The 24,542-nt window shown below is 40.7% G+C and overlaps 1 protein-coding gene across 1 annotated transcript; it reads left to right on the top strand.

Annotated features, from left to right (window-relative positions):
- Nucleotides 1–280: 280 nt before the first annotated feature.
- Nucleotides 281–24,299, top strand: CEP57L1 (centrosomal protein 57 like 1). The gene is made up of 11 exons (XM_014312083.2): nt 281–427; nt 12,999–13,143; nt 15,094–15,273; nt 15,860–15,969; nt 16,393–16,509; nt 16,781–16,858; nt 18,584–18,682; nt 19,566–19,643; nt 19,746–19,975; nt 21,554–21,698; nt 23,862–24,299. The coding sequence occupies exons 2-11, from the start codon at nt 13,002–13,004 to the stop codon at nt 24,075–24,077; spliced, it is 1,395 nt and encodes a 464-aa protein (XP_014167558.1). The 5' UTR covers nt 281–427; nt 12,999–13,001; the 3' UTR covers nt 24,078–24,299.
- Nucleotides 24,300–24,542: the final 243 nt, after the last annotated feature.

Here is a 24,542-nt window from a genome sequence, read left to right on the forward strand (position 1 = left end):
CACCACCGACCCCCGGCAGTCCCCTCACGCGGGGTTGGGGGGAAACAGCCCCGCCCAGCACGGGCAGCCCGCGAGACAGACCGCCGCTCAGCCAATCGTCTTTCAGCGCTCCCACCCAGGGGGCCCAATCGCTGCGGGGAGAGGCAGTTCCGGGAAGGGCTGCTGGGATATGTAGTCCGGCCAAAGGGCGGTCCTGTGGCCCTCGCGCGGGAAGACTACGTGTCCCGGCAGGCAGCGCGGCGCACGGCCGGGATCCTGCCGGGGAAGGGGGAGCGCTCGTCGGGATGCCCGCACGGTATTCCCGTCCGATATTCCCGTCAGCCTGTTTGATGGGGGTTTGGAGGGATTTTCCCATCTGTCGAGCGGGTTATGGAGCGCCCATGGCTGGCGGCACCCGGGGGTGAAGCAGTCCTGGGATGTATCCTAAGTAAGCGTGCCAGCGGGAACGGAAGATCTGTCGGTGCTAAGCAAACACAGTCCCGTGATCACTTGGGATAAAGCAGGGACGGGAGGAGGGCGGGGAAATCCCCGGAATATTCACATTGAGCAACAGTTCCGCGGTGTTTTTATCCAAATTAATCCCAGGGGATTGTTTAAAATCCCGGTTGTGCAGGGGCTGATGAACCGGGAGAAGAGAAGGCTCGGGGGGAATCTTACCCGCGCCTATATCCGGACATTTATATGTGCCCAGAGGGAAGGTGCGCTGAGGATGGAGCCAGGATGGTCTCGGTGGTGCCCAGTGACAGTATCAGAGGCAAGGGGCTCAAAGTGAAACACAGGAGCTTCCCTCTGAACATCAGGACGCACATTTGTTACTGTGAGGTTGCCCAGGGAAGTTGTGGGCTTGCTATCCTTGGGGATATTCACAAGCTGCCCGGACACGGGGCAGCCCGGGTAGCTGTCTCTAGGTCCTGCTTGAGAGGGGGGGTTGGACCAGATGGGCTCCAGAGGTCCCTGCCAAACTCAGCCGTTCTGCGATTAAGTGTAATCTGCCACTGAAGAGGCTGGAGTTCACCTCTTGGCAGAGAAGAGGAGAAGAAAACAAGGGCAGAACTGTTTGCAGCTGTCACATTGAAGCAATCATGAAACTAAAATTTTGAGTACACAGAAAGGCAAAAGAATACTTGGGAGTAAATTAGAAACAGGACATTGAGCCTACATAGGGTCTTGCATAATTATTTTTTGCTTCTCACATACACATTTCCCACTCTAAAATTCAGATGTCAAAACTGAAGGTCAGTGCAGAACGAGATACTCTTATGCCACAGAAAGACACAGAAACCACTTCTGGGTCCAGGAACAGAGCCTGGGCTGGCTCACCAACACCATCCATCGTCAGCCCTCTTCTTTGAAAAGAATCTGATTTCTTCATCTGCCATCCCTTTGTTTTCTGGAACAGTTTCTTTAGAACTTGCATTTGCCTGTACCTTTGAAGGAAGGCCAGTCTGGTTTTGCCCATAAAATCCCTTCTGCAAGGAGGCTGCATTGCCATTGTTCAGGAGGGTGGACAGGCCTGGGCTGCTTCACACAGCTGCTTCCTCCAGGCCTTTGGCACCCTGGTGAACAATGTGTCTGCTGAAATCAGCACTACCTGTAATAAACATGAGTCTTGACTTCTCTAAGCACTCCAAGCCTCCACCCACCATAACTGATGGGTTCAAAGAAAATAGTTCTCCTAGTGCCTTTTATGTTGTTGGAGGGCTTTTTTGTTTGTTTCTTCTGTTTTTTACATTAGCTACCAGTTCAGCTTCCCATCCCATTCTGTTGTCACTCGTTATGGTCTCCCATTTTCCTGTGAATGGGCATGCCCCATCTGTTTGCGTTATTTCTATCTAGATTTTGATCTCCAGAAGTTGGCTACATCTTGTTTTTCCCATTATGAGTTGTTGGGTGTCTCTGACAATGACAACATACATCCAAGATCAGAAGAGTGAACCAGAATCAGAGCTGGAGCTTTGGTGTTTTAGACTTTGGTGCAGCTATATTCACACACTGAATGCCAAGATTGATTGAAAGTCACAGCACTGCCTTTTATCTTTTAGAAGCTGTTTTTTCCACTGGCTCCAAATGAACTCTGGCTACAGGAAACAGATTGTGGAACTGGCTCCAAGGCCTAAACTTCAGATTTCAGCCCTTTGTTTTATAGATTTTAATGTAGTACTTAGGGAATAGCCATGAGGATGGCTTTATTTTTTTTCCAACCCAAATCTCTGCAGTTTTCTGATACCAGGTCAGGCTTCTTTATGCACTGTAAGACATTGTGGAAATCAAGGTCAAAGGCTACCAGTGGAATTAATCAGAGCCCAAAGTTAGGGGAATGTGTTTGTTTGATTTGCGTGTTCACGGACTGCAGTTAATATGCTTTTTTTTGATCCCTACAGAATGGATAAGAGAGAGGCAGAATTATGAAGGAAACAATCTGGCAACTCATCCAGAATTACAGCAGTTGAGTTTTCAAAATGATAAGCTGAAGAAAAAATAAATTGTGGCTGTTTTAAACCTCAGTATTTCCTTCCTTCATGATTTATCAACTTCCTTTTTTTTTTTAACTAGATAAGGACTTCTATAGGCATGTACAGATGACATCCAACAGCAGAATTATTTTTGAATATACAATATCTAGTAATTGTATTTGTGTTCTTTCTAAGATATAAGATCTAAAATATATTATATTTACTTTTAAAAGTTTATTCCAGTTTCTGTATGAGAGAAAGAGTGCTTCACTCAAGAATCCATTTAGTCAAAAACTGGAAAACTAATAATAACACAGTAAAACTTGTGCAGTCTAGAAGGAACTGCTTTTTAAATTAAATTCCTTCAACTGTTTTCCTTTACACCTGGTTTTCTTAAGGCTTGCTTCATTCCAACTGCTAAATACCTAGGATGAGATGACTCTTCAAAAAGTTCACCCTCCCTTTTTAGACCTGTGTTTTGGCATGTTGCCACAATAAATGGCACTCCAGATTAAAATGCATTTTTCTTCCTCTGAGAAAACAAAATTGTGTGACTCCTGTTTTGCAAAGAGACACCAAAAAGCCAGAGGCTACTCCTCTACTGCCTTTGAACCCAGGCTCAAGTTTGGTGTCAAGTCCAAACCATTCTGTTTGGGAGGAGATGTGGCCTTTTTTTGCTTCTGAGCATGTGTTTGTACATCTAATGTATTCTGCTGTATTATGTGTTGCAGGTGTACATTTACACCACACTCTGCCACCCTGCCTCCTTAGAGGTCACAAATACAGCAGAGATGGGTAAATTAGACACCAGCTTCTTCTTAGGAGACCAAATCTTCCATGCAGAAAATCTGTGGAATAGTTTATGCTGAGGAGTGGGTTGCTTTGAGCAGAGCTGGGCTATGAACTAGAACTAGGTCAGAACTACTTAAACTCCACAGCCACTTAAGGTCCTGCTAGATGTTGCTGTCTCTCTGACTATATTAACTGTATAAATGTCACCTGAAACACTGAGGACCTGGAAAACAGTATGGGTAAACTAAGAGTGCAGTTCTGAAAAACTCCTCTGAGCAGCCACCTGAACTCTTGTTAATCTGTTTCTGGATAGAAGTGTTTGGAACTGGCCCAAACTGAGCACCTTGCAAGCTGTCTCCTCTTTGTTCCCATTTGTGGTCTAGGAAGTAGGTGGAGCAGCTCTGAGAGGTCCTGCTGAGTGGAACCTCTCCAAGCCCAACAAGTCAGGGTCTTCTGGTGTAGGCACAGATGGCTTCAGAGCCTGGCAGAATTTGGTAGAGTGCTCACCTTCAGTACTGTAACCCAGGGATTGAAGAATTGCCTTGTAGCTCAAAGGCATTTACATCAACACCTCCTAACTACCAGGAGAGTGTCCCACGTGCTCAGAAGGATTGCAAAATGGAAGGGAAGCATTCATCACCTCACTTGGTGAATTTGTGCCCTACTGGAAAGGATGGCAAATAAGTGGCACTAGTGTGAAGCAGAAGGAAGGAGACACAGCGATCTGTAGGCACTTATTCCTGGTTTCTGATAACTTTTCCCAGGCCAGTGCTGCTTTTTTATCCAGGAACTATTTACTGCAGAAATGCATAAATTAACCCCAGGACCCTGTTTTGATGATTGAACTAGATGAGAAAGACACCTCCTGGTTTTACTCTTTGGCCTCAGCTGCCTTGTCCTTGTTCAAGCTTCACATGCTTTTTGGAGCAGGGTCATAACTTCAAACGAAAAGGTGGTGACTCCCTGTTTCCTTCCTGCTCTTCCTCCTCCCAGTCTAGCATGGTGGTCAGGGATGAGGCATGAATGCTCCCCAGGAACTCCCACTTCCTGGCCAATGCTCTCACCACTGGGTAGCAGCACAGAGAAGGTGGACACTGTTTCCTCCAGCTGCACTTTAAAAGAAAAGGAACATTGCTCATTGGGAATTTTATCTGCTGACAGCCCAGAAGGCCCTTTAAGCGCCTTTGGCAGGCTGTTAACACCGACCTTGGTGTTTTCCAGCAGTAACACAAAGAAAAATGCTGTGACCAGCAGCCACATGAACTGAAGTCACAGACCAGAAAAGCTACAGGGACTCTTTATTCATTGTTTTAAAGAACAGGTTTTGGCACTCACTGCCAGAAGAGGACTCCAAATTCTGAGTCCAAAGAAGATAAAGGTGCCAAGCACTAGGGTGGGACTTCACCCACATCTGTGTTCATAGAGTTTCCTCACCCTGAAACAAAGCTCTTGTTAGCTCCTTACTGAGTGTGCTGCTTGCTTTGGATCTATACCTGCATTTCTTTTTCATGCAGGGAATGTAAGCCTGTCATTACCACATTCAGCCCTGAGGCTGAAAGGCTCGTGTATCCTGAAACATCAGTCCCTTATTAGTCCCAACCCTCTGATTTATTAAGGTTACACAGAATGACAAGAATTGAAGTCAAGAACCTAGAGATCCACTAAATTTCCTTGCATTCAGAAACTGCATATAGTTAATCGGGAAGAAATGCCTATTAAAAACTTTATAATCAATTGAAGTTAGTTTTCTGCCTGAGACATTGCACAGGATTTTGTAGCATCTTACTCAGATTTGGTTTTTCTGTATCTCCAAAGCCATGCAAATTTAAATATACAGATTATTTGAAACAAGTAATGCCTTTGACAGTTTTAAGTTTCCCCAGGCAACTCAGGGCAGAAGCAGTGATAAAACCATTCCTACATTTTTGAATACTCATTATACCATATGATATACAAACAACTTGGCTTTATTACCTAGAATATTGTGCCTGTTCAGGATGTGCAACATGAATGTTAGAATTGCTATGATTATTCTGGGTCATGTAAAGAGGTGATATTTTTAAAAACCATTCTTCAACAAAATAGGTCTTCAAAAAAAGATCGAAGAGTTACTCGAGGAGTTGCTTTCTTTTTCTGGATATTAAAAGGCAACTATTTCAGACAAAACATGATTTTGGGAATCATTTCCTGCCTGGAGTGAAACTTATCTTTTCCTTTTCCTTGCTAACTTTTTTTTTTCCTCATTCTGTTTCTTAGGCTGCCTGATGTACAAATGCAGAATGGAGTTTTTGTTCCTTGCCAGGTGCCTAGCTATCGACAGCACAGGAATATATGAAAGAAATGTAGGCGGGGTAGTTGGTAAAAAGAGACAAATCCTACGAATAATTACCCTCTTTGTGTTTCTCTGCTCATCCATGTCAAGCTTTTGTGGTTATCTGTCTAAAATCTATTTCCTACTCCATCTTCAGGCTAGGTTAAAGGATAGTGGATGAAGAGACTAACACTTTCCCTGAGAAAGTATTGGTAAAAACAGAAGTTTACTTTAAAAAGAAATTCCAAGGCAGCAGTGGGGACACAATCTGTGTGTTTCGTCTGCCTAGAGGGCAAGTTGCAACGTTCAAAACCATATTTCAGTGGTACCATTAAATATTTGAGACATAAAAGGTTAAAATTATCATGCAGTAAGAGTGTTTACTGTGAATGAGTCAACACCTGCAATAATCATCCCCTACCTTCTTACATTTCTTCACTATGATTGTCATTTCAACCCACCCTTTTATTTGCCCTGCCCTACCCTAATGTGCCTTTTCCTTTTTGCATTTGCCTTTCTAATATCTAATTATTCTGCCTGTGTGCAGATACAGTCTTTTATACTGGAGTCAGTTACCCTTGAAAACCTTCCCTTTACACAACAGCAAACCTTCCTTTTTTTTTCCAAGGGTATATAGCCAAAGCCAGTAATTTCTTCCTGCCTTCCAATCTATCAGGACACACCAAACTAAAGAAACTACATGTGGAAGACTGTGTGATGGAATCAGTGGGAAATAACAGAGGACAGAAAAATTAGCTTTTTGCATTCTTCATGTAGAGTATGAGGAGAACACCTAAAATTTCCACATCAGTCAGTATAAGGGCAAGCAGCATCTCTGGATTTTAAGTATAAAAGGAATAAACTTGATTGTTAATCTTGGGGTGGGAATGGATATTTTTACTTTGAAAAAATCCTAGCTTTTTTGTGCTAAAAGAGGGAGTAAGATAAAAGGAATACCAAATGGCAAAGGGCAAGGAACAAAGCTATAGGATCATGTAAATACAATAAAGAGAGAGGAGATGAGGGACAAACCCCAAATGTAACAGAAGGTAAATGAAAGAAGAGGAACAGAACTGTGGGTGAAGTGAGGAAGTGCATTAGTGATCATTTATGGTATTTGGGTTTTATTTGATGCTTATTACAAAAAGATTATGTTTAATTACTTTGGACTGATTAAAGATACATAAATGTAATTATTTTGATGGCACTTTATTACAGGGTAAATGTTTTCATGCTAAGATAACAATTATTTCTAGGTAGGAATTTGCAGTCTTCCTCCTCTAAAGTTCAGTTATCATCTGCACATAGATGTTAAAGCAATTTACACCAACTTGATTTCCCCACCAAGGGTTGATTATGAGTGTATCATGTGCTTTTGGATGAAGGCCCAGTTGGATGAGGAATTTGGTCTGCTGTACTCATTGAAGAAAACAGCAAAACTCTAATAATATTTTGACCCAAGTTTGCATGCTTGATACACTGCCAGGTTAGAATCTATTCCCCAAAAAATTGTTAAAAAATCACAGGTTTTTTTCTCCACTAGGTTGTTTCTTTGCTTTGCTCACAAAGTACTCATGTAACTCATTCCACTTTCTTTCTTCCTCCTTTTTTTTTTTTGTTTTTTTTTTTTTTGTTTTGTTTTGGTTTTTTTTGTTTGTTTTGTTCTCTCTTTTCTCTGTAGCAAACAGGAACTAGAGAAATATTAGTGTGAATGCTTAGAAGTGAAATGCTGACACAGTGGAAAGTCTTAGGAGTTTTGGGCATTTGTTGGATTGTTTGTGGTTTGGGGTTTTTTTGTTAAAATGCCAGGTTTTATCCTACTTGACAATACATAGGGTGTCATGAGAAAAGAGAGACTGCCATTTCTTTTCCTTTTCTTCCAAGAATGCAAAACAGTGATTGTATGAAAGTTCTGCCTAGCATTTGGTATTCAGGAATGGATGGGCTTTGCTACAGTAGTATCAAAAGAAGAGACTGGAAATTTAACCTTTATGTATCCAGTTCTAAGACTGCCAGTGTGTATCTTGCAGTTTGTACAGCAAACTGCCTCCCTTGGATTTATTTGGCTGTGTCAGTTTTTCAAAACACTCCCAGGTTCCTTAATTTCTCTAATAAATTTTTACCCTTTGTTCTGAACTTACTTAAAGTGGAACTTGACAAAACTTAAAAAAAAAAGTTGAGATGCTTTATTGATTTGGTGAGGTTTCACTTCTTATTAGTTTTGCAGCTGCCACCATTTCATGTCTAACTCACTTATATTAGAAGAGACATGGGAGTATCAGCTGCTTAGATATGTCCTGAGCATTGCCATGTGTTTCAGGCTGATTAAAGTGGTTGTGTCAGGATGCTAGAGACTGGGTGTTCCCAAAACAACAATGCAGTTTGCCCACAACATTATTTATTTCTTTTTTTCCCTCTGTGGAAGGGCTGTTCTTTGTCTGCTGGGAATAAGGCTGAGTGTTACAGCATAGCTAGTACAGCTGACCAAGCTTTTCTCCCAGTTCTCAAAGGAAAGTGAAAGGGGAAAAAATGCACCAGTTTGGATTGTGTCACAAAAATGGCTTCTCACATAATCATTAGCCAGCAAGACTTGGCTCAAGTAGACAGTGCAGCAGCCAGAATTTTGGGAACTTCTCGGTATTGCCTGTGTTGGGGCAGTTCTTTAGAATTTCTCTTATGTCAGATAAACAATCAGTCTTTGGTTCATCTAAGATTTTGCTTTCACTTATCAAAAAAGCCACTATAAATCGTGCATGCCTGTTAGGTCAGGGCAGAAGATAGATTTGTATTTCTTTCTGAAAAATGGTTTGATCTGCTTTTTGTTTTTCCACTTTGAAGGTGTTCTGACAGCATCTTTTTCTTTGGTTCTAAAAGGTTGCCCTCACAGCAATTTGAATGAACCAGTGTCCCTGTGAGATAGCAAACATCAGAGAACTTAGTGGAAGTATCCCTTACATTATCACATTATTCATTTAGTGTGTCTTTTGGGAGACTGTTAAGCCAGCATTATTCCCTGAGTCTGCTGTTGTCTACATGTGGAAAAAGCTTTTCCGTAGACTGCTTTACAACATGAGACGTAATTGTGTGTGTGGCAAAAAGTTTCTGGACTTTTCACTTGAGGAGATATTTTTTTGAAACTTTGTAATGCAGTGTTGCATTGGAGGGGAAACACACAGAGGAGGGGAGGAGGGTGATGAAGAAGCCATAAGTGGTCTTTCTATAACACTTGGGATTTCAGTTGTGTTCAGTAATTCCTTACTGTCAGTATACTTGCTTGGGCCAAACAGCAGTCAATTGATTTTTACAGCAACCCAGTCTGTACTCTGGCATTTACTGCAGGCCATATTCAGCAAAAGCAAATAGAAATGGTATAAAGGTAAATGGTATTAGTACTTGGATTACTCTGATGAAATGGGAAGTTCTCTGTTTGTCTTAAGGTACCAAACTCCAGTTTGCTTGCTCTTTTCTGAGGCATGAATGTCACATGTACAGGGATGGACCTGATGGTGGGATTGCTCCCCAGTGTACTTTGTGCAAGCTCACTCAGCCTGCGTGTGATGCTGAGCCAAGAGGCAAAAGTGGTCCTACTGGAGGGACCAGCCCTTCTCATGCTCACAACCCCAGGCCCGAGCACTCCAGCTGCAGCAAGGGAAGAGGTGGGCAGAGTATTTGCATTAAAGCAGTGCTGTCACAGAGCTAATGTGCTGTGCCTGGCATCATGCACCATGCACAGGGTTGCAACTGTGTGGCACAGAGCTCCGTGAGCCTCCTAGCACAGACCTGGAGAAAAACATAGCTGGCTTGCCCAGGCTGATAGTTAATCACAGAATATTCCAAGTTGGAAGGGACCCATGGTAAGCTCATGGGGCAACACAATTACCCCATGCTTGATGCAGCCGGTGTTGGAACCAGTTACTTTGTATTTTTCTGGGTAAAATAACATTGGGTGTCTGAGCATCCACCAACACAGGCTGTGCCATTTCCCGTTAAAAAGCCCAAAAGGCCAGGGTTGACTCCAGATACGACCTGCACAACACAAGTGCTTTGCCCTGCTCACCACAGCAGTGTAGGCTGCTGGGGTGGGAGTGAGGCATTTCTTCCTTCTTCCCCTCCCCTCTGCATGTAACTGGGGTATTTTGTCAGCCTCTGTTTAATATGCATACTTCTGTCTTGGCTCTTGCCCAAACTCAAAGGAGTGCACTGCTTTCTTCAACCAAGGGCTTGTCTAAACAACGATATTCTGGCTGCTTTAATGAGTGTTGTTCAAGTGCTAAATCCCCCTAAGCCTTGTGGAGTTACATTAGTACAAACACTGCTGTTTGGGAAGCCATATCTGCTTTAAGGCACCTCTCTAGGGCTGTGTACCAGGTGTCCATGGCAGCAGCACCGTGGAATAAGAGAGTTGTTTAAGCTTGCTGTATAAGACTTTTTAAAAAGCGAACCTGGTTGTGATGGTTTTATAGAAGCTTAAATACTTGGGGGGGAAAAAGTTGTGGTGGGACAGTTGACGTTGAAGCATACGTGAAACTACTTAATTATTTCCTGATATGTTTCTTGTTGCAGTGGGCTGGAAGTGTCCAGGATGTTTAGTGATGCCTTGCTGGTGTAGAGTGACCTGGTCCTTTTCCTGGCATGCATCTCCTTGCCTGAGGTCTGGCAGTGTTGTAGACGTTCCTCCTGTGCAGTTTGGTTGCTATAAACTCTATTTACCTGCTGAGATATTAGCACTTGTCTACACCAGAGCACTCTAGCACAGTAATTATGCTGACACAGCCTCAGAGCACTATAGCAACCATGCCCTCAGCTGCTGCACACAGCCTCAGTATCTGAGGAAGCTGTGGTAAAGCAAGGCGTCCCTAACTGTGTCTGCAGCAGAGTTTCTGCAAACACAGGTGTCTCGGTCCTCTGGTGTTTTCTTTCACACCCTTTGCTGAGCCTGTGCTCTTAGGAGCAGCTTGGGGAGCTCCCCCCTCCAGCTGGAGGGTGTTTGTTTTCACATTAAACTTGTGGACTTTTTATGCTGAAGCCCACACCGGATTAGCTGAATCACCACCACCACCAGGCAGGTGAGCTGGCCTCTTCTGTTTCACTTCCCTTTAGTTTCACTTGCAGAACTAAAGGAGTTTTATTTCCCTTTCTGCCAAATAGGTTTCCCCCATGCCCCCCCACTTTTGTATTAGCTTATCCAAAACCTCTCAAATATTCTGCTTCTTTATTCCCTCCTTTTTTCATTATTTGCTTCGGATCACTGCCCTCCTTACAAGTGTTCACAGACCCATCTCCTTGGAAACAGCAGAACTTGTTTATGAGAAAGTATTAAGGAAAGTAATGGATGTGTAGCTGTGCAGGCATGCAGGGGAGCCATGTTCCACTGGAGGATGTTGGAAAAGCGAGTCTCCACTTATGCTGACTGCCAGAAGGTTGGATGGTGTAAGCTAAAACCACCTTCTTCCTCTGCTGTTTCCAAAGTTGCCTTTTATTTACAGTGGTGGTAGGAAACTTCTTGCTTGTGTGTATGCTCATTTTTATGGACTTTTTTTTGCTAGTCTTTTTCATCACCAATGTGAAGGGGTTGAATAGCAGCAGGAAACTTTTTAAGTCTTGCTGATCTCTTATTTTCTGAAACTCCATGCTGATGCACTGTGCCATGCCAGGGCCATCTCCTCTCTTGCCCTGGCCCTGACCACCTTTGTGGCCACAGGACTTTCTCATCCATGTTTTGAGGTGTCTGCTGCTCCCTGCTTTGTGCCTTTCACTGCCATTGCCCCTTGTGCTGCTGGACATGGTTGATAGAACTGGCCAGGTATCCCATGATGGTCTTTCCCAGTCCTTAAGGACAGAGGTGAGGAGGCCCCTAACAGCTTTTGTAGCCAAAAATGTGGTGGGGTCACTAGATGGAACCTCTTCCAAGTGATGGTGGGGTACCTGGCTGTCTGCTGCTGCCTACCCAGTGCCAAGAGCTTGTGGATGTAGGATGGCAGCTTGTGAGTAGGATGGCAGCAAGGCCCCATGGAGAAGTCTTTGGAAAAGAACTGGGGGGACTAGGGGGCTGCTCTGAATAGTGTGATCTCAGGGGTGTTAGCACACAAAAGTGGTGATGGCTGGGAGGCCCTAAGTCAAGCAAGCCCTGGTGAAGAGGTGCTCATGTTGACATCTCTGTGATGACAATTTGGAGGAAGAAAGAAAAATTTCTGCTCACCCTTCAGTTTAGTGCATACCTTGAAGAGGCAATGTGGCTGGGAGATTATTTTTAATCTTAGCTGTAAGAGCTGCAAGTGCTCCTAGAAACTTTTTTTGTTATTGGAAACTTTTTCCCTTGTTTGCCACCCAGTATGAATGGCTTCTCCTGGGGTGTGCTTCATCAGCAGGCCCTAGTCTTGGTCTCTTTCTTCCTCATGTTACTAGATACCTCCTTTGGGTGATTTTCTTGGCGACTAACATCTGTAAATAGCCTTACCTAAGCAGGAAGACTGTTCCAGTTGCATGCCTTGTATTTTAAACATAAGTGATCCAACAATCATAATTGTTATATCACTGAACCTTCAAATAAGCTGCTTTTCTATTAGCTGAAGCTGTGTAGACTCTTTGCTTCTTACACTGTATCAAGTGAAATGCTTGGCACTACTTTGATAGGTCACTGTAGGATAATTTCAAACTTGCTTTAACTTCCTAGAGGTTGTATTAGCCTGAGGCACTTTCTGCACATTTCACTGTCCCATGTCTTGAGTATCAAGAAAAATTTCTATTTGACAGGGTGTGAACTGTATTCAAATGTGCTTCTCATAAAACAAAGAATGTGAAAGGGTGGAACAAAAAGGAAGTGAAGAAACACGACTTAATACATGCACCTGATAATGGAGATAATACTGGGGATATTGCATATTAAATATCCTCCTGTTATCTCAACACTAAATGTGGAGAACTGTGTCTTTGTTATGGAATAATGGTACAATATTTACCATATGTAATTTGATTTTACATCCAAAAAGAGGGGAAGAGGAGCACTAAGGAGGCTGCAAATGGAAATAGGCTGTAAAACCTGGAATGTTTGCTCTGCAGGGAGCACTTAGAGTCAAAACATAGAAGTATGTAAAATAATTAGTAGAAAATGCTCTTGATACTTGGGTTTTTAAAGGACAAAAATCAGCATAAGTTATTAGAAAGCACCTAGAAAAATCTTGGAAAATTTTGGTCGGTCAAAGAAAGCTGTTTTTTAGTGTTATGAAAGACATTGTTTTGGAATTGCATTAAAAGACAGGATTCTTCTGGTGGGGTGTGGGTATAATTATTGTTGATGTTGTTGTTGTTATTACTACTATTATTATTATTTTGGTGTACATGATCTGGTTTGATATAGACAGAGCCAGGAACAGCCCAGTGACATACTTCTGAAAAAGAGTCTTTTAAAGAAATAATGTCATTAAATGTCTCTCTTTCTACAGGCTATGGATTCTGAATCAAAGAACAGTTTCATAGGAAGCTTTCTTCAGCCACCAGATTGGAGGCTTCCTGCAGCTTTTGTTTATATGGAATCAAAGAAGTTGGCAGCTGCTACTGCTAACAGGCCTTCTCTCCCAAATAACCAAGGTATAGCCAAAATATGTCCTTAAAACAGTCTTTTTAATTGTTCCATGTGAAATCTCTTGAGCAAACTCGCCATCCTATTTGACTGAGTTCAATGACTTGCTGCAGTTATCAGTCTGACATTAAGACAGGATGTATATGTGTCCTGAGGGAGTAGTCTCCCTGAAGTCATACATCTAGAATGGAAACCTCTGCAAATCTTCTAACATCCTTGTAAACTTTGGCTTTGAAATTTGTTTAACTTAAAATTGTCAGACTTCCTCTGAAAGCAAAGGAGAATGCTTCCAACTCAGTAGAAGTAGTTCATGGCTTCAAATACAGTAAAAAAAAGATCATTAGTATGGTACAGTGACCTGAAATTGGCTTTGCATGGTGCTATTTGACTCCTTACAGCTTAAAATCACTTCTAAGGGTGGGTTTTTTTGATTGGTTTTTTTGGGTTTTTTTTTTTGGTATTGTTTTGGTTTTGGGTTTTTTTTGTTTATTTTTGTGGGTTTTTTTGTTTGTTTGGGGTTTTTTTGGTTTTTTTTGTTTGGTTGGTTGGTTGGTTTTTTGTGTTTTTCTTTATTTTTGTTTTTTGTTTTGCATGGTATATTTCCTTGGGAGAACTTTTGAACAATTCAGACTCCCAGGAGAGTTAGCAGCATAAAAGTTAGTCCCTATGACATACAGTTGTCATGTGCCTTAATGGGTGACTGCTGGGTTTTCACCTGCAATTGAGCTCCAGCTTCTCTGGGGCTCACAAGGCAAATGGCTCAGTGGCTTAACATATCTGGAGAGCCAGGGGAATATTAAGGATACCCATACTTGGACTTACTATCATGGACAACTTTGCTACCTTGCACAGACATAACCCATGAGTGTGCATGTGATCATTGTTCTTCACCTGAAAAATCTCTGATTTCTGTAGTAATCTTACTTCATACAGAGTTTGGGCTTTTTTTGGATTACAATGATCAGTTTAGTGCTATGTAGCTAAGTGGTTAAGGAAATGTTTGGTATGACAATAGAAAGATAGAAAAGGTGGTCCTACTTCATCCTTCTGCTTTCTGGTATTTGCTTTTTGGTTTGAGTTTTTGTTTGATCTTTGCTTGGTTTTTGCTGTTTTGTGTTTTTGTTTGGTTTTTGTTTGTTTGTTTGTTTTTAATAGATTTGTGATAATATGATGAAAGTTGTTACGGAGGTAGCAATATTTGATGGTATTCTTTTGATGAGAGAGTTTGGAATAGAGAAACTGTCAATTATAAAATGTCAGAAAATAAGCTTGACTTGTTGCAGGACATGTCTTAAGCTTCCACAGGTGTGTATGCTTTATGGAGAGCTAGCAGACTTTTTCTTATAGCTGAAATTGCAGCTTTTATTTTTGGTATAATTTGACACATACTGATTTGAGGCTGAAAGTAAAATCTTCCAGACTTGTTTCCATGGTTTAAAGAATCTTCAAAAACAAGATACTAGATGTTGAAACATTACCTTTTGAAACAATGAAGTATTTAGCAATGTATCCTTTGCTAAATTGTCCTTTTTATCTAATTTCTCCCCCTGTTGTGAGCATGTTTTCTCTTTTTAATCTGTCCAGACCAGTTGCCTTACACCAATACTTATGACCTCACTTGGATACCTCTGTTCTCTGCTTCTATTTAAAGAGAAGGCCTAGGGTTTATTATATTCTATTTGCCATTATTTCTTTGTGCTTGCTGTCATTTGGAGTGAAAATAGTTTTGCTTATAGGGCCAGAGCTTCATACCTCAGTTATGCAGGAAACGCATCCATTTTCTCCCATATGTGTTCTGCATATGTTAGCGTACAGCTGGGGAATATCATTAATTTTGGGAGTGATACTAGGAAGAAAATTTAGGTAGTATATTGTAATGTGAAGTGTTTTCTAATAATGATAATCATCATCAAAATAGGAACTGTTACTTAAGGTGTAGCTGTTGTGTTGTTTGCTAGCTGTAGTGGCAGCCCTGAGAGCCCTGCAAGAAAAGATCCGCTGCCTAGAGCTGGAGAAGTCACAGGCTGAAGATAAACTGTGCAGCCTCTCCAGAGCAGCTGCTCAGTACAAGAAGGTCTTAGAGCACAAATCCTATGAGAAGGATGCAGCACATCGAGAGCTGATGCAACAGAGGAAAGGTATTTCTTTGGAGTGATAAGGTGTAGCCACAGCAACACTAAGACTGTATAATCCAGGGAGTGTTTTGTTTTGAAAAACTGCTAATTAGTGCAGCCCCCTTTCATTTTTTGCTTCAGAGCTGAGGAGGGACGGGAGCTTGATAATTGTGGATAAAGTTGTGATATTTTTTACATATATCAACTGAGTATTGCATAAGCCATGAAGCAATTTTAAATACTTAGCATGTTTCAGGTGGTATGTTTAACTCCTCCAATAAGCAAGCAGCAGCTTACATAACACTGCTAACTTGAGAAAAGATAGGAGAAGAGAAGATTGTCCTCTCTCAGATTCTGGTTAGGTATCTGCTGATACAAATCAAAGTAACTGCAGTGCTCATGCCTCTGGAATTCAAATTAGAGACTACCTTTGAAAAAACATTTTGATTCTCATGTCTTACATATAAAATACATTTTAACCTCATTACTTGTTCAGACTAACAAAACTGTTCTTGCCTGTTTTGAAGACAGAGAATTCCTCAATGATATTACAGTCTGGCTAAATGTGTAGCTCCCTTTGCTGTACTGAATGTCTTGTTTCTCTCTGTAGATTCAAATGCAGTACAATCCCGCTGCTCCCTGCTGGAGAAACAGCTGGATTACATGAGAAAGATGGTTTCCAGTGCAGAACTGGAAAAGAAGATGATTTTAGAACAACAGGTGAAGCCCTTCAGCATAATAACAAAGTAGTGACATAGTTCAAAAGTATCGAAATGTGCAGGACCTGAAGTTTTTTGTGGTCATTGTTTTTCCTCAGCTCTGCTCAGGCTGCTAGCAAACAGAAGCAATTTAGTGTATGGCTGATGACAACCATTCAATGAAGTGTGTGAAAAGCTCCCTGGGTGGAACTCCTAATGAGCAAAGCCATGCTAATACTTGCACACTTGGTAGACAAAAAAGCTGCTGGAAGCTTAAGTCGTCTTTGTCTGCTTGGTATTTTTCATCACTTTGCAATTCAAAAAATATGGAATTTAAACTAATTAAACACCTTTATTCTAGTGTGGGGTGGTTTGGTGGGTTTTTTTTTGCTGTCTGAAACAATTTCAATCAGTCGCCAACTTCATTCTTGCTTTTTTTTTCCAGGCTCAGCTTCAGAAAGAGGAAGATCAGAACTGTTTGGAACTGCATGCAAAACTTGAAAAGCTTGAAATGCTAGAAAAAGAGTGTCTTAAACTTACTGCTGCTCAGAGAATTGCTGAAGTAAGCATGCATGGAATGACAGTCTGAAAGTTATTTGTTATCATTTTTTGGCATACTATTAATAGTACTAAGTTTTGCAAAAGTTGCCTCTGTTAAAGTATACCTGACTGAATGCCACCTCGGCTTTGTGTGCATGAGTCTTTTTTCAGTCTGGGCTTTAAAAATTCCCATAGTCGGGTTTTATCCCCACATAACAGTTGTGAGCTCCTCCAGACTTCTGATTCAACATTCAAATTGAAGTGGGACTAATCATTTTTGCCTTCAAATTCAGGACAAGATCAAACACTTAGAAGAAAAGTTGTGTAAAGAAGAGCATCAGCATAAGCTAATACAAGATAAAACTGCTCAGGTAGACTGAAAAGATTTTATTTTATCTTCTTTTTTAGTACTGAAGAAATCTATTCCCTCTGTTCAAAATGCCCTTCTTGTTTTATTACATTTTAACTCCTTGTGTTTATTATCCAGGCAGAACTCCTGAAATACTACCTAGATCAGCTATAAGCTACATATTAGAAAGCTTGCCAGGTGTGTTGTATATCTCAATGAAGAAAGATTCTACTTGGCTTTGTATTAGTGATACAGTTAATCAGCCTCAACACTGCTCTAAGTGACCCAGGTAGAAAATTAATTTCTAGGAAATCTCTAACTGAATCAGGTTAACTTAATTTTCAGTAACTTGAAAGTGGTCACATATGAAACCATATACACCAAGTGAGGTTGGTTGTTATGTTTGTTTTCCTCCCTTTGTTAAGATCTGTAGGAATCTAATACATAGAGCTGTACTTGGAAAAACCTTAATCAGTGATATGTTGTTCATCAAATGAGATCTTGTATAATTCATTATTCTATGAAGCCATAATCAGTTTGTTGGGCCAGCATCCATCTGAGAGAGGAGTATTTGCCAAAGAGAGCAAAATTATGACACCTTTTGTTAAAGGGGCAAGGTAGTCATATTCCTCACTTTGTACATAAGCAGCAGGCGGCTTGAAAGAGAGACCAATTGTGAGGGAATTCTCTTGGGGTGAGGTGGGGGCTGCAGTGCTGAAGAGTAATATTGGAATAATGTAAGCAAAGCTGATGCCTTAATTTAATTCATCACTGCTGTCAGCTCTTATACCTCATCCAAGGATGATGGGTTTTCATCAACCCAGGAAGCTTTAAATAACATGCAAATTTGTAGCCCAGATGTCTGACCACCTCCAGAATCCAGCAGAATGATGCAGTTGAAAACTTGTAGGTTTTTTGATTTCTTGCTTAGACTGCATGCTGCTGCAAGCAAAAGGCCTGGTACAGAGATTTTATCTTCTGAGAAACGTGATAATAATGACTCTCCCAGAGCAGATAGTCTAAACATTTGGTCAAGAAACTACTTAGATGCCATAAACTGAGTCCTAAAGTCATGTTAGTACCCTCTTCCTACCCTGCAGGATGGGTTTAGGTCTGTTGGATCTGGGCTGGGAAGCACAGGGTTCACTTCCTCACTTCCTCTTTATGACAGAAAGCCAGAATATTTTCACTTTAGTGGTGGACCTACAGCATTGTTTAGCTGCAGCTGTAACACATGCCAAAACAAAGTCCTTGTCCTGTGTTTAATTGGGGATGATTATCATCCTGTTTATCATGGGCCTTGATAGCAACTTTGAACCACTGAGCAGTATGAGAATTGTCCAGCAGGTTTGACCTCAATGTAACACAGACAGGCTTAGTTCTCTTGTCCCCAGATTGTAGGAGCCAAATGTTCATATAATTTGGATTTTATGATCACATCCTCACCATGTGGCAGGATTGGCTTATCTCATTTGCTGGTTGTCACAGTGGAAAAATACAGCTGCTGCTGCAGCTGAATATGAAAATGAGGAATACTAAGACAGAGCTGCAAGATCTGCCTGATACCCTGTGTTCCTAGTAATCTGTTCAGGTTTTAAGCGTAGCTTATGCCTTCCAAGCAGGACAGTTAATAGTGCCCTTAATTGGTTCTTATCCATGCATGAATGAGAGAATTAGTTAAACCTTGGTATTTCATACTTCTAATATTACATTAAATGGCTGCTTTTTTTTTTGCTTATTGCCACAGCTTCAAACAGGATTTGATATAAACAGAATTTTGATGTCTTCAGTAACATCTCAACATGAACCTGAAAAGGAAAATGGGAAGAACAAAAAACCTAGGAAGGTAACGTGGAAATTTTTATTAGCATGCTGTTGCTGATAGCATCTGACTTGCACAGAGACAGGAATTTGTGAAAAATGGTGATGTAAGAGGCAATTGATTTATCTGCTGCACTTTACTCCACTTCCAAAGTGACAAACAGTGCTAAATAACTCTTTTTTCCCCTCTTTTTTTTCTTTCCTTCATTAGTTAAAATGGTACTGAGGTATCACAGAATCACAGAATCACAGAATTTCTAGGTTGGAAGAGACCTTTAAGATCATCAAGTCCAACCCATCTTCTAACACCTCAACTAGATCATGGCACCAAGTGCCAGATCCAGTCTTTTTTTAAACACATCAAGGGATGGTGACTCCACCACCTCCTTGGGAAGATGATTCCAGTATTTGACCACTCTTTCTGTGAAAAACCTCCTCCTTAATTCTAGCCTGTATAGTAGGACATCACTTGAAATCCTTTCCTTATCAGCTTGACAATTACTTCTGTTAAAGTCTTGCTGCCATCCCCCATGTCCTGTCTTAGCTTCCTTTTAGTTTATCTGGCAAAATTAGTTTCCAAAGCAGTTTTAGATCAGCATCTTAAGGTCGTGTGTTTTGGGGGGATTACTGAAATCAAGAGAATTTATTTTGCAACACATGTTACAGACCAGTCAAAATTTTGCAACTGTGGTTTTGAAAACATAAGTAAACAAGGTTCAATTACTTTAATGTTAGTCTAATTGTTAAACAACATACAGGAGGAAATTTATTTTTTTAAACCAGAAGAAAACTGAGGTGATGCATTTCACTGTGTATTTACTTGAATTTTACTTCCCTAAAAAATAGTTTAAGATTGTACTCTTGAGTCAGCAGATTAGAATTTTTTGTCTTATATTTTCTTATGGCAGAGAAATCCTACAATGAAAAAAATGCAGCTTTCACCATTACATGTAAAGGCTGGTGAACTACCTTTTGTGGCTGGGAAGGTAGGTGAAAACCACTGCTGTCACTAAAGTGACATCTTTGGCTTGAGTAAGGCTGAGTAGTTGTTAATTACTTCTGTAAGCCACTGATCATCCTTCTTTAAGTCTGTCAGCTCCAGCCATTCTGTCAGTGCAAACGTACAAAGCGTGCTGCACATTATGAAGCATCGCAATCCGTGTATCTCACTGCGAGGACAAGGAGGAGCCGCAGCTGGGATTTCAGGGCACAGTGCACTTTCAAAATCTGTATCCTCTTGTTCCACATCACCCACTGCCACCAGGAGCTTTTCAGACCTTCTGTTGGCCTTTCAAGACAAGCTGGGCCAAATGAGCTTGTGAGTACCCATGGCTGGTGTTGTGAGTAAACGTGACTTCAGCGGGAGCCCTGAGAAGCAACAGGGTGCTGTAATTGAGCCTAGCCTGTTTTAGCTCTAGGACTGCTTGTTGACAGAATGACCTGAGCAGGCTTGACTAGTAGGATTTTTCTCATTCAAAAAATTCTTTCTATCTTGGTGTTTCACTGGTCTTGTTTTTCTGCTTCCATATCCTGTATTTAGAAAAGCAGCAAATGAAAAGCCTTTCTGACCTGTGCTTCTTAGACATTTTAAACATATTCTGGGATATACAGAGTAAACCAAAATTTTTCTGCTGGATAAGGCTGCAAAGGTGGTGCTGATAGTAGGCTTGCAGGATGCAGTCATTTTGGGTGGTGGAATGGGTTAATACAGCTCTGGCTTGAGCAGTCCTGTCACAACATCTCTCCTGTTCCTTTGTACTCACTGCGTGTTCTTTCCTTCCCCGTGTACCTGCCGGGTCCTTGTGCTGAGTCAGTCTGGTGCTCGTACCCTTGGCTTGTTGAGAGCAGGAGAACTTGCTGGTCCTGTAAGGGGGTTGTGAAAGAGGAATGGTCTCCTGCCAGAAAATGGGCAGGGTGTGGAAGAAGCTAACACTTCAGATGGGAGTGTATATATCTTTCTAGCCATGCAAGTAAATGTGGATTACAGCCTGTTGTGTTCTTAGGCACCTTCCCATTAATGCAGGCTTGTGGGACTGTGGGCCAAAGCTCTGTAGCTGGTCATAGCAGACATGTCAACATGATGAACTGTGGTTTGAACAGTGGAGGAAGATGTGCTGATTAAACCAGTTAGGATGTTGACGCTGATTTGAAATCCTTGATGTGGTAAAATTTAAATTGGCAAGCAATCTAATGTTCAAAAAGCAATGTCTAGCTTACTCATAGCAGCTAAGGACAGGCTTTTTTTTTTAATAGCAGCAACCAGTTGCTTCAATTAAACTGTCAAGGAGAAGCAGTTACTCAGAAGTCGGAATAGAAGCTCTGACCTTTGTAAAGGGATTATTTATCTAAGAGATGGGGTCTCTGGCTTCAACCTGTTCAGGTATCTGGGTATCAAGATCTACACAATTTCTTTTACTTAATCTGATTATTTTAATTAAGCAGCCCACTGTGCTGGAAATCTTTCTGAGTATAATATTTTAATTTGAATAATTTGTCAGAAAAATTGTAACTTGAGTGTACTAGTTTAAAAAATACTTTCATGTATTACACTAAGCTTTCAAAGTCTGCACTAAATTGTCAGGAAGTGAAAATGTTGTACTGCATAGCTGCTGTTCGCTTTCAAAAATCTCATTTTGCACACTATTACACATGTAGTTGCTATGCCTGTGGGAAGAAGGAGAAGTAAGATGGACATCAGCTGAAAATTTGGAATGAGAAAATCAGACTCACAGGAAACCTTTTCCCTTTCTCATGTTAATATATTCCAGATTAATGTGTATTGTGTGAGAGTGGAAATAATGCTAAATTTCTATACTCTGCACAAAATGGCTAGGAACTCCTGCAGGAAGAAATCCTAGACACTGTATCATTAGATTGCCATTCTTGTCTTTAATAGTGAGCATCAAGAACTTCTGAAGCAGATACAGGAGACTCAAGACTCCCAGGCTCGTGAAGACCTGGAACAGGAGCTGGATTGCCTCGTAAAACAAATGGAGATGAAAGGAAAACAAATATCCAAGCTGAAAAAGCATCAGGCTACTGTAAGAATGAAATGTAAACTCTCCAGCTACTAACATTTTTGTTGAAAGGCTGCCACAGCTCTGCCTCCTGTTGCCATCAGCTAGAATGTCACTGGAATGTTTTAAGCCAAGATGTTCCAGTATGGGTGATTATAATCAGACTGCTGGCTCATATTTTTGAACCTCCAATTTCTTCATTGGATCAAGAAAAAGTGCTTACAATTGGCAGTTAGGAAGGTATGCTGGTGGGAAAGCTTCCTGCCCTGTGGCAGTTCTGCAGTACCGAGCTGGGTTGCACTGTCTGTCGCTTCAGCTCACTGTGTTAAGACAAACTGTTGAAATTTCATTTCTTTATATCCTGTCCCTCAGGGGAATGAGAAAATAGAAGCTGTAATTCCTGTACAGACTGGATTAAATGTCTTTTATATTACTGAAACATTGAAGCTTTCTTGTTAACTAGTCTGTTGACCAGAGGTTCTCCAAAATCATAGCTGGGCAAGTTTTTCAGTTTTGTTTAACCTTTAAACTGCCCTCACTCTGTCAGTATTTAGTTTAGAGCCATAGATAGCAACTTTTCATACGTGCCCATATAAAATCCCTCTTCTGTAGTTGAACAACCTAACTGTTTTGTAGCAATTTGGTTTGGGCATATGATTCAACATTCAATCCATACTTCTGTCTGATTATTTGTGTTTTTTTAATCTCATGTTTCAAGATAAATACTCGCCTGAGAACTTTGCTTATACAGGAACAAAACAAAACTCAGCATGAAACCTTATGATAAGAGGAGGATATAGTTAACTTAAATCTGACCAGTTTTATTCATATTCATTTTTGATGGATTTTACTCACTTAAACTTTTTATTGTCCATGTAATTGCAAGCATAGAGGTGCTTTATGTCATAGCAGATGTGTCAGACTTGCATGTTAGCAGTATGGACAATGGGCATTGACTGCTGAGTCCTCACTGCCTCTCTTGGCAATGCCAGCTGTTTTTTTGATTAAACTCTTATATTGAAGACCCAACAATTATGGTGTTACTCCTTGCCTCAAAATCTTGCTGTCTTCAGGAACCTAAGACACCGGGTAACAATTGCACCTTGGTTTCTTTCTTTTGCATATCTTTATGGCCACAGTTTGCCTTTGTTTCGGGATGATGAAGAGTAGCACATACAATGTGGTGCAATCTTGTTGTCATCTTTGGCTCTTACCAGTGTGCAGATCTTCTGGCAAGTCCTCTGTGCTCTGGCACAGCCTGGTCAGAGCACACCCCTTAGGGTCCTGCTGTAAATAGTAGTGTCTGTATGATTACTGTCCATCATGCCCTGGTTATCAATACAGACCATTCCTCTAATTCCTTGGCCTGTGGGGTTTTTTTTCCTAGTGCTTTTGCACACAGACATTTCCATTTGTATTTTGTACAGACCAATCTTAATATTTCTAAGGCATATTTCTTTTTCTAGAACCTGCCATACTAAAAGTGCCATGCTAATCTCTGTTTCACAGTTAATAATATGTTCTAGAATGCAATTAAAGTTAATTATTTTTAGAAATGGACTTAAAGCCTAAATTGGCATTTGGAATGCTTCCAGCCTAATTTTATCTTTGGGAAGTGACCTTTTCATGCCAAGTGCAAGTCAAGACTCATTATTTGACATTTTAAAAAACATTCTTTAGCAATTAACCCTATTTATTCTGTTTTCCACTTTTGTTAAGGAGGCTTCAAAATAAACTGCTTAGATCCAATAACTGATAATTAACAGTACACATTTTAGAGGTTTATTGCTTGTTTGGTTTTTTTATTAGGATAGTACAATCTGAAATGAAAAGAAACTGTTGTAAATACAGATTTAGATTATTAAGAGATGATATTCTCTTAATAATGTATAGATTATCTATGTATAGATTATTATAGAGCTGTCTCAAGCAAGCATTTTTATGTTAGGTTGCAATGGGATTCAACAACCAATTGGGTGTGGATGAGGTCAGTTTTCTCTGGTGGCTTCTTTATGGGCAAGGTCAGCTTTCTGTTACGGTGAGACAACTTTACTAAGTTTAAACTTTTCTCTCTTTTTTTTGATGTCTCTTAGTCATCTCTAGTTTGGAGTTCAGTAGAAGTCCAGTCACCTCTATAGCTGTGGGTCTTTGGAGTATGTAACATGCTAATTAGTATTTTTTCCCTAGGTGCAGAAATTAAAGAGAAAAACTCAGAAATTGAAGCAAGGGGCAACTCATGTCAAACTAAAGTGTGGTGAACAAAAGGAAGCAAAGGAGATTGCAGTCACTGTAAAGGAAAATATGTCTAAACCTTGTCCTGGGCAGAAGAGCAGAAGTTCTCTTCAGCTGCTAAAAGCTGTGAGGAAACTTCAGCTATCTCTGAAAAAAGATGATGTCATCTGAGAAGAATAGTTCTGAAGTTTGTTATGTTAGAAGTTTTTGAAGTTGTCTGACATCTAGTAAATTTTTAGTTGTACAAAATACCTCTTAAAAATAAACTGGATACAGTAGACTTGTACATTCTAAACTGCCTACTCTCTAGTAGGTCAGTTTGTTCACCTTAGAATTAACTTCCATGTAGTGTAGCTGTATCTCAACTACACTTCCTTGTAATAAAGTGTTTTAACGGGCTAATGAAATGTTATTATTTGTTAACTTGTCAAATAAAATTTTATACTTTTTTTACACTTAAAATAGTATGTGATCTTTGGTGTCCTATTTCCCCAGCTGCCTAGGAGATATTTAGAGCTTGCTTTTTCAGAATGACTTGTGCTAGTGCTTCTGTATGCTTAAAGCTGCTTAAGACAAAATTCGAAGCATGGTATTTTTTCATGATGCAGATAGATTTTCTGAGATAGTTTTATGCAT

Source organism: Geospiza fortis, unplaced genomic scaffold (genome assembly GCF_000277835.1).
Source record: "Geospiza fortis unplaced genomic scaffold, GeoFor_1.0 scaffold98, whole genome shotgun sequence".
NCBI lineage: Eukaryota > Metazoa > Chordata > Aves > Passeriformes > Thraupidae > Geospiza > Geospiza fortis.

What these genes read in the sequence shown, in the direction of transcription:
- CEP57L1 (XM_014312083.2), top strand. Translation starts at nt 13,002, where the DNA reads ATGGATTCTGAATCAAAGAACAGTTTCATAGGAAGCTTTCTTCAGCCA. An exon ending in GCTGATGCAACAGAGGAAAG is followed by an intron (nt 15,274 to 15,859) that starts GTATTTCTTTGG and finishes TTCTCTCTGTAG; the next exon opens with ATTCAAATGCAGTACAATCC. An exon ending in CTGCTCAGAGAATTGCTGAA is followed by an intron (nt 16,510 to 16,780) that starts GTAAGCATGCAT and finishes CTTCAAATTCAG; the next exon opens with GACAAGATCAAACACTTAGA.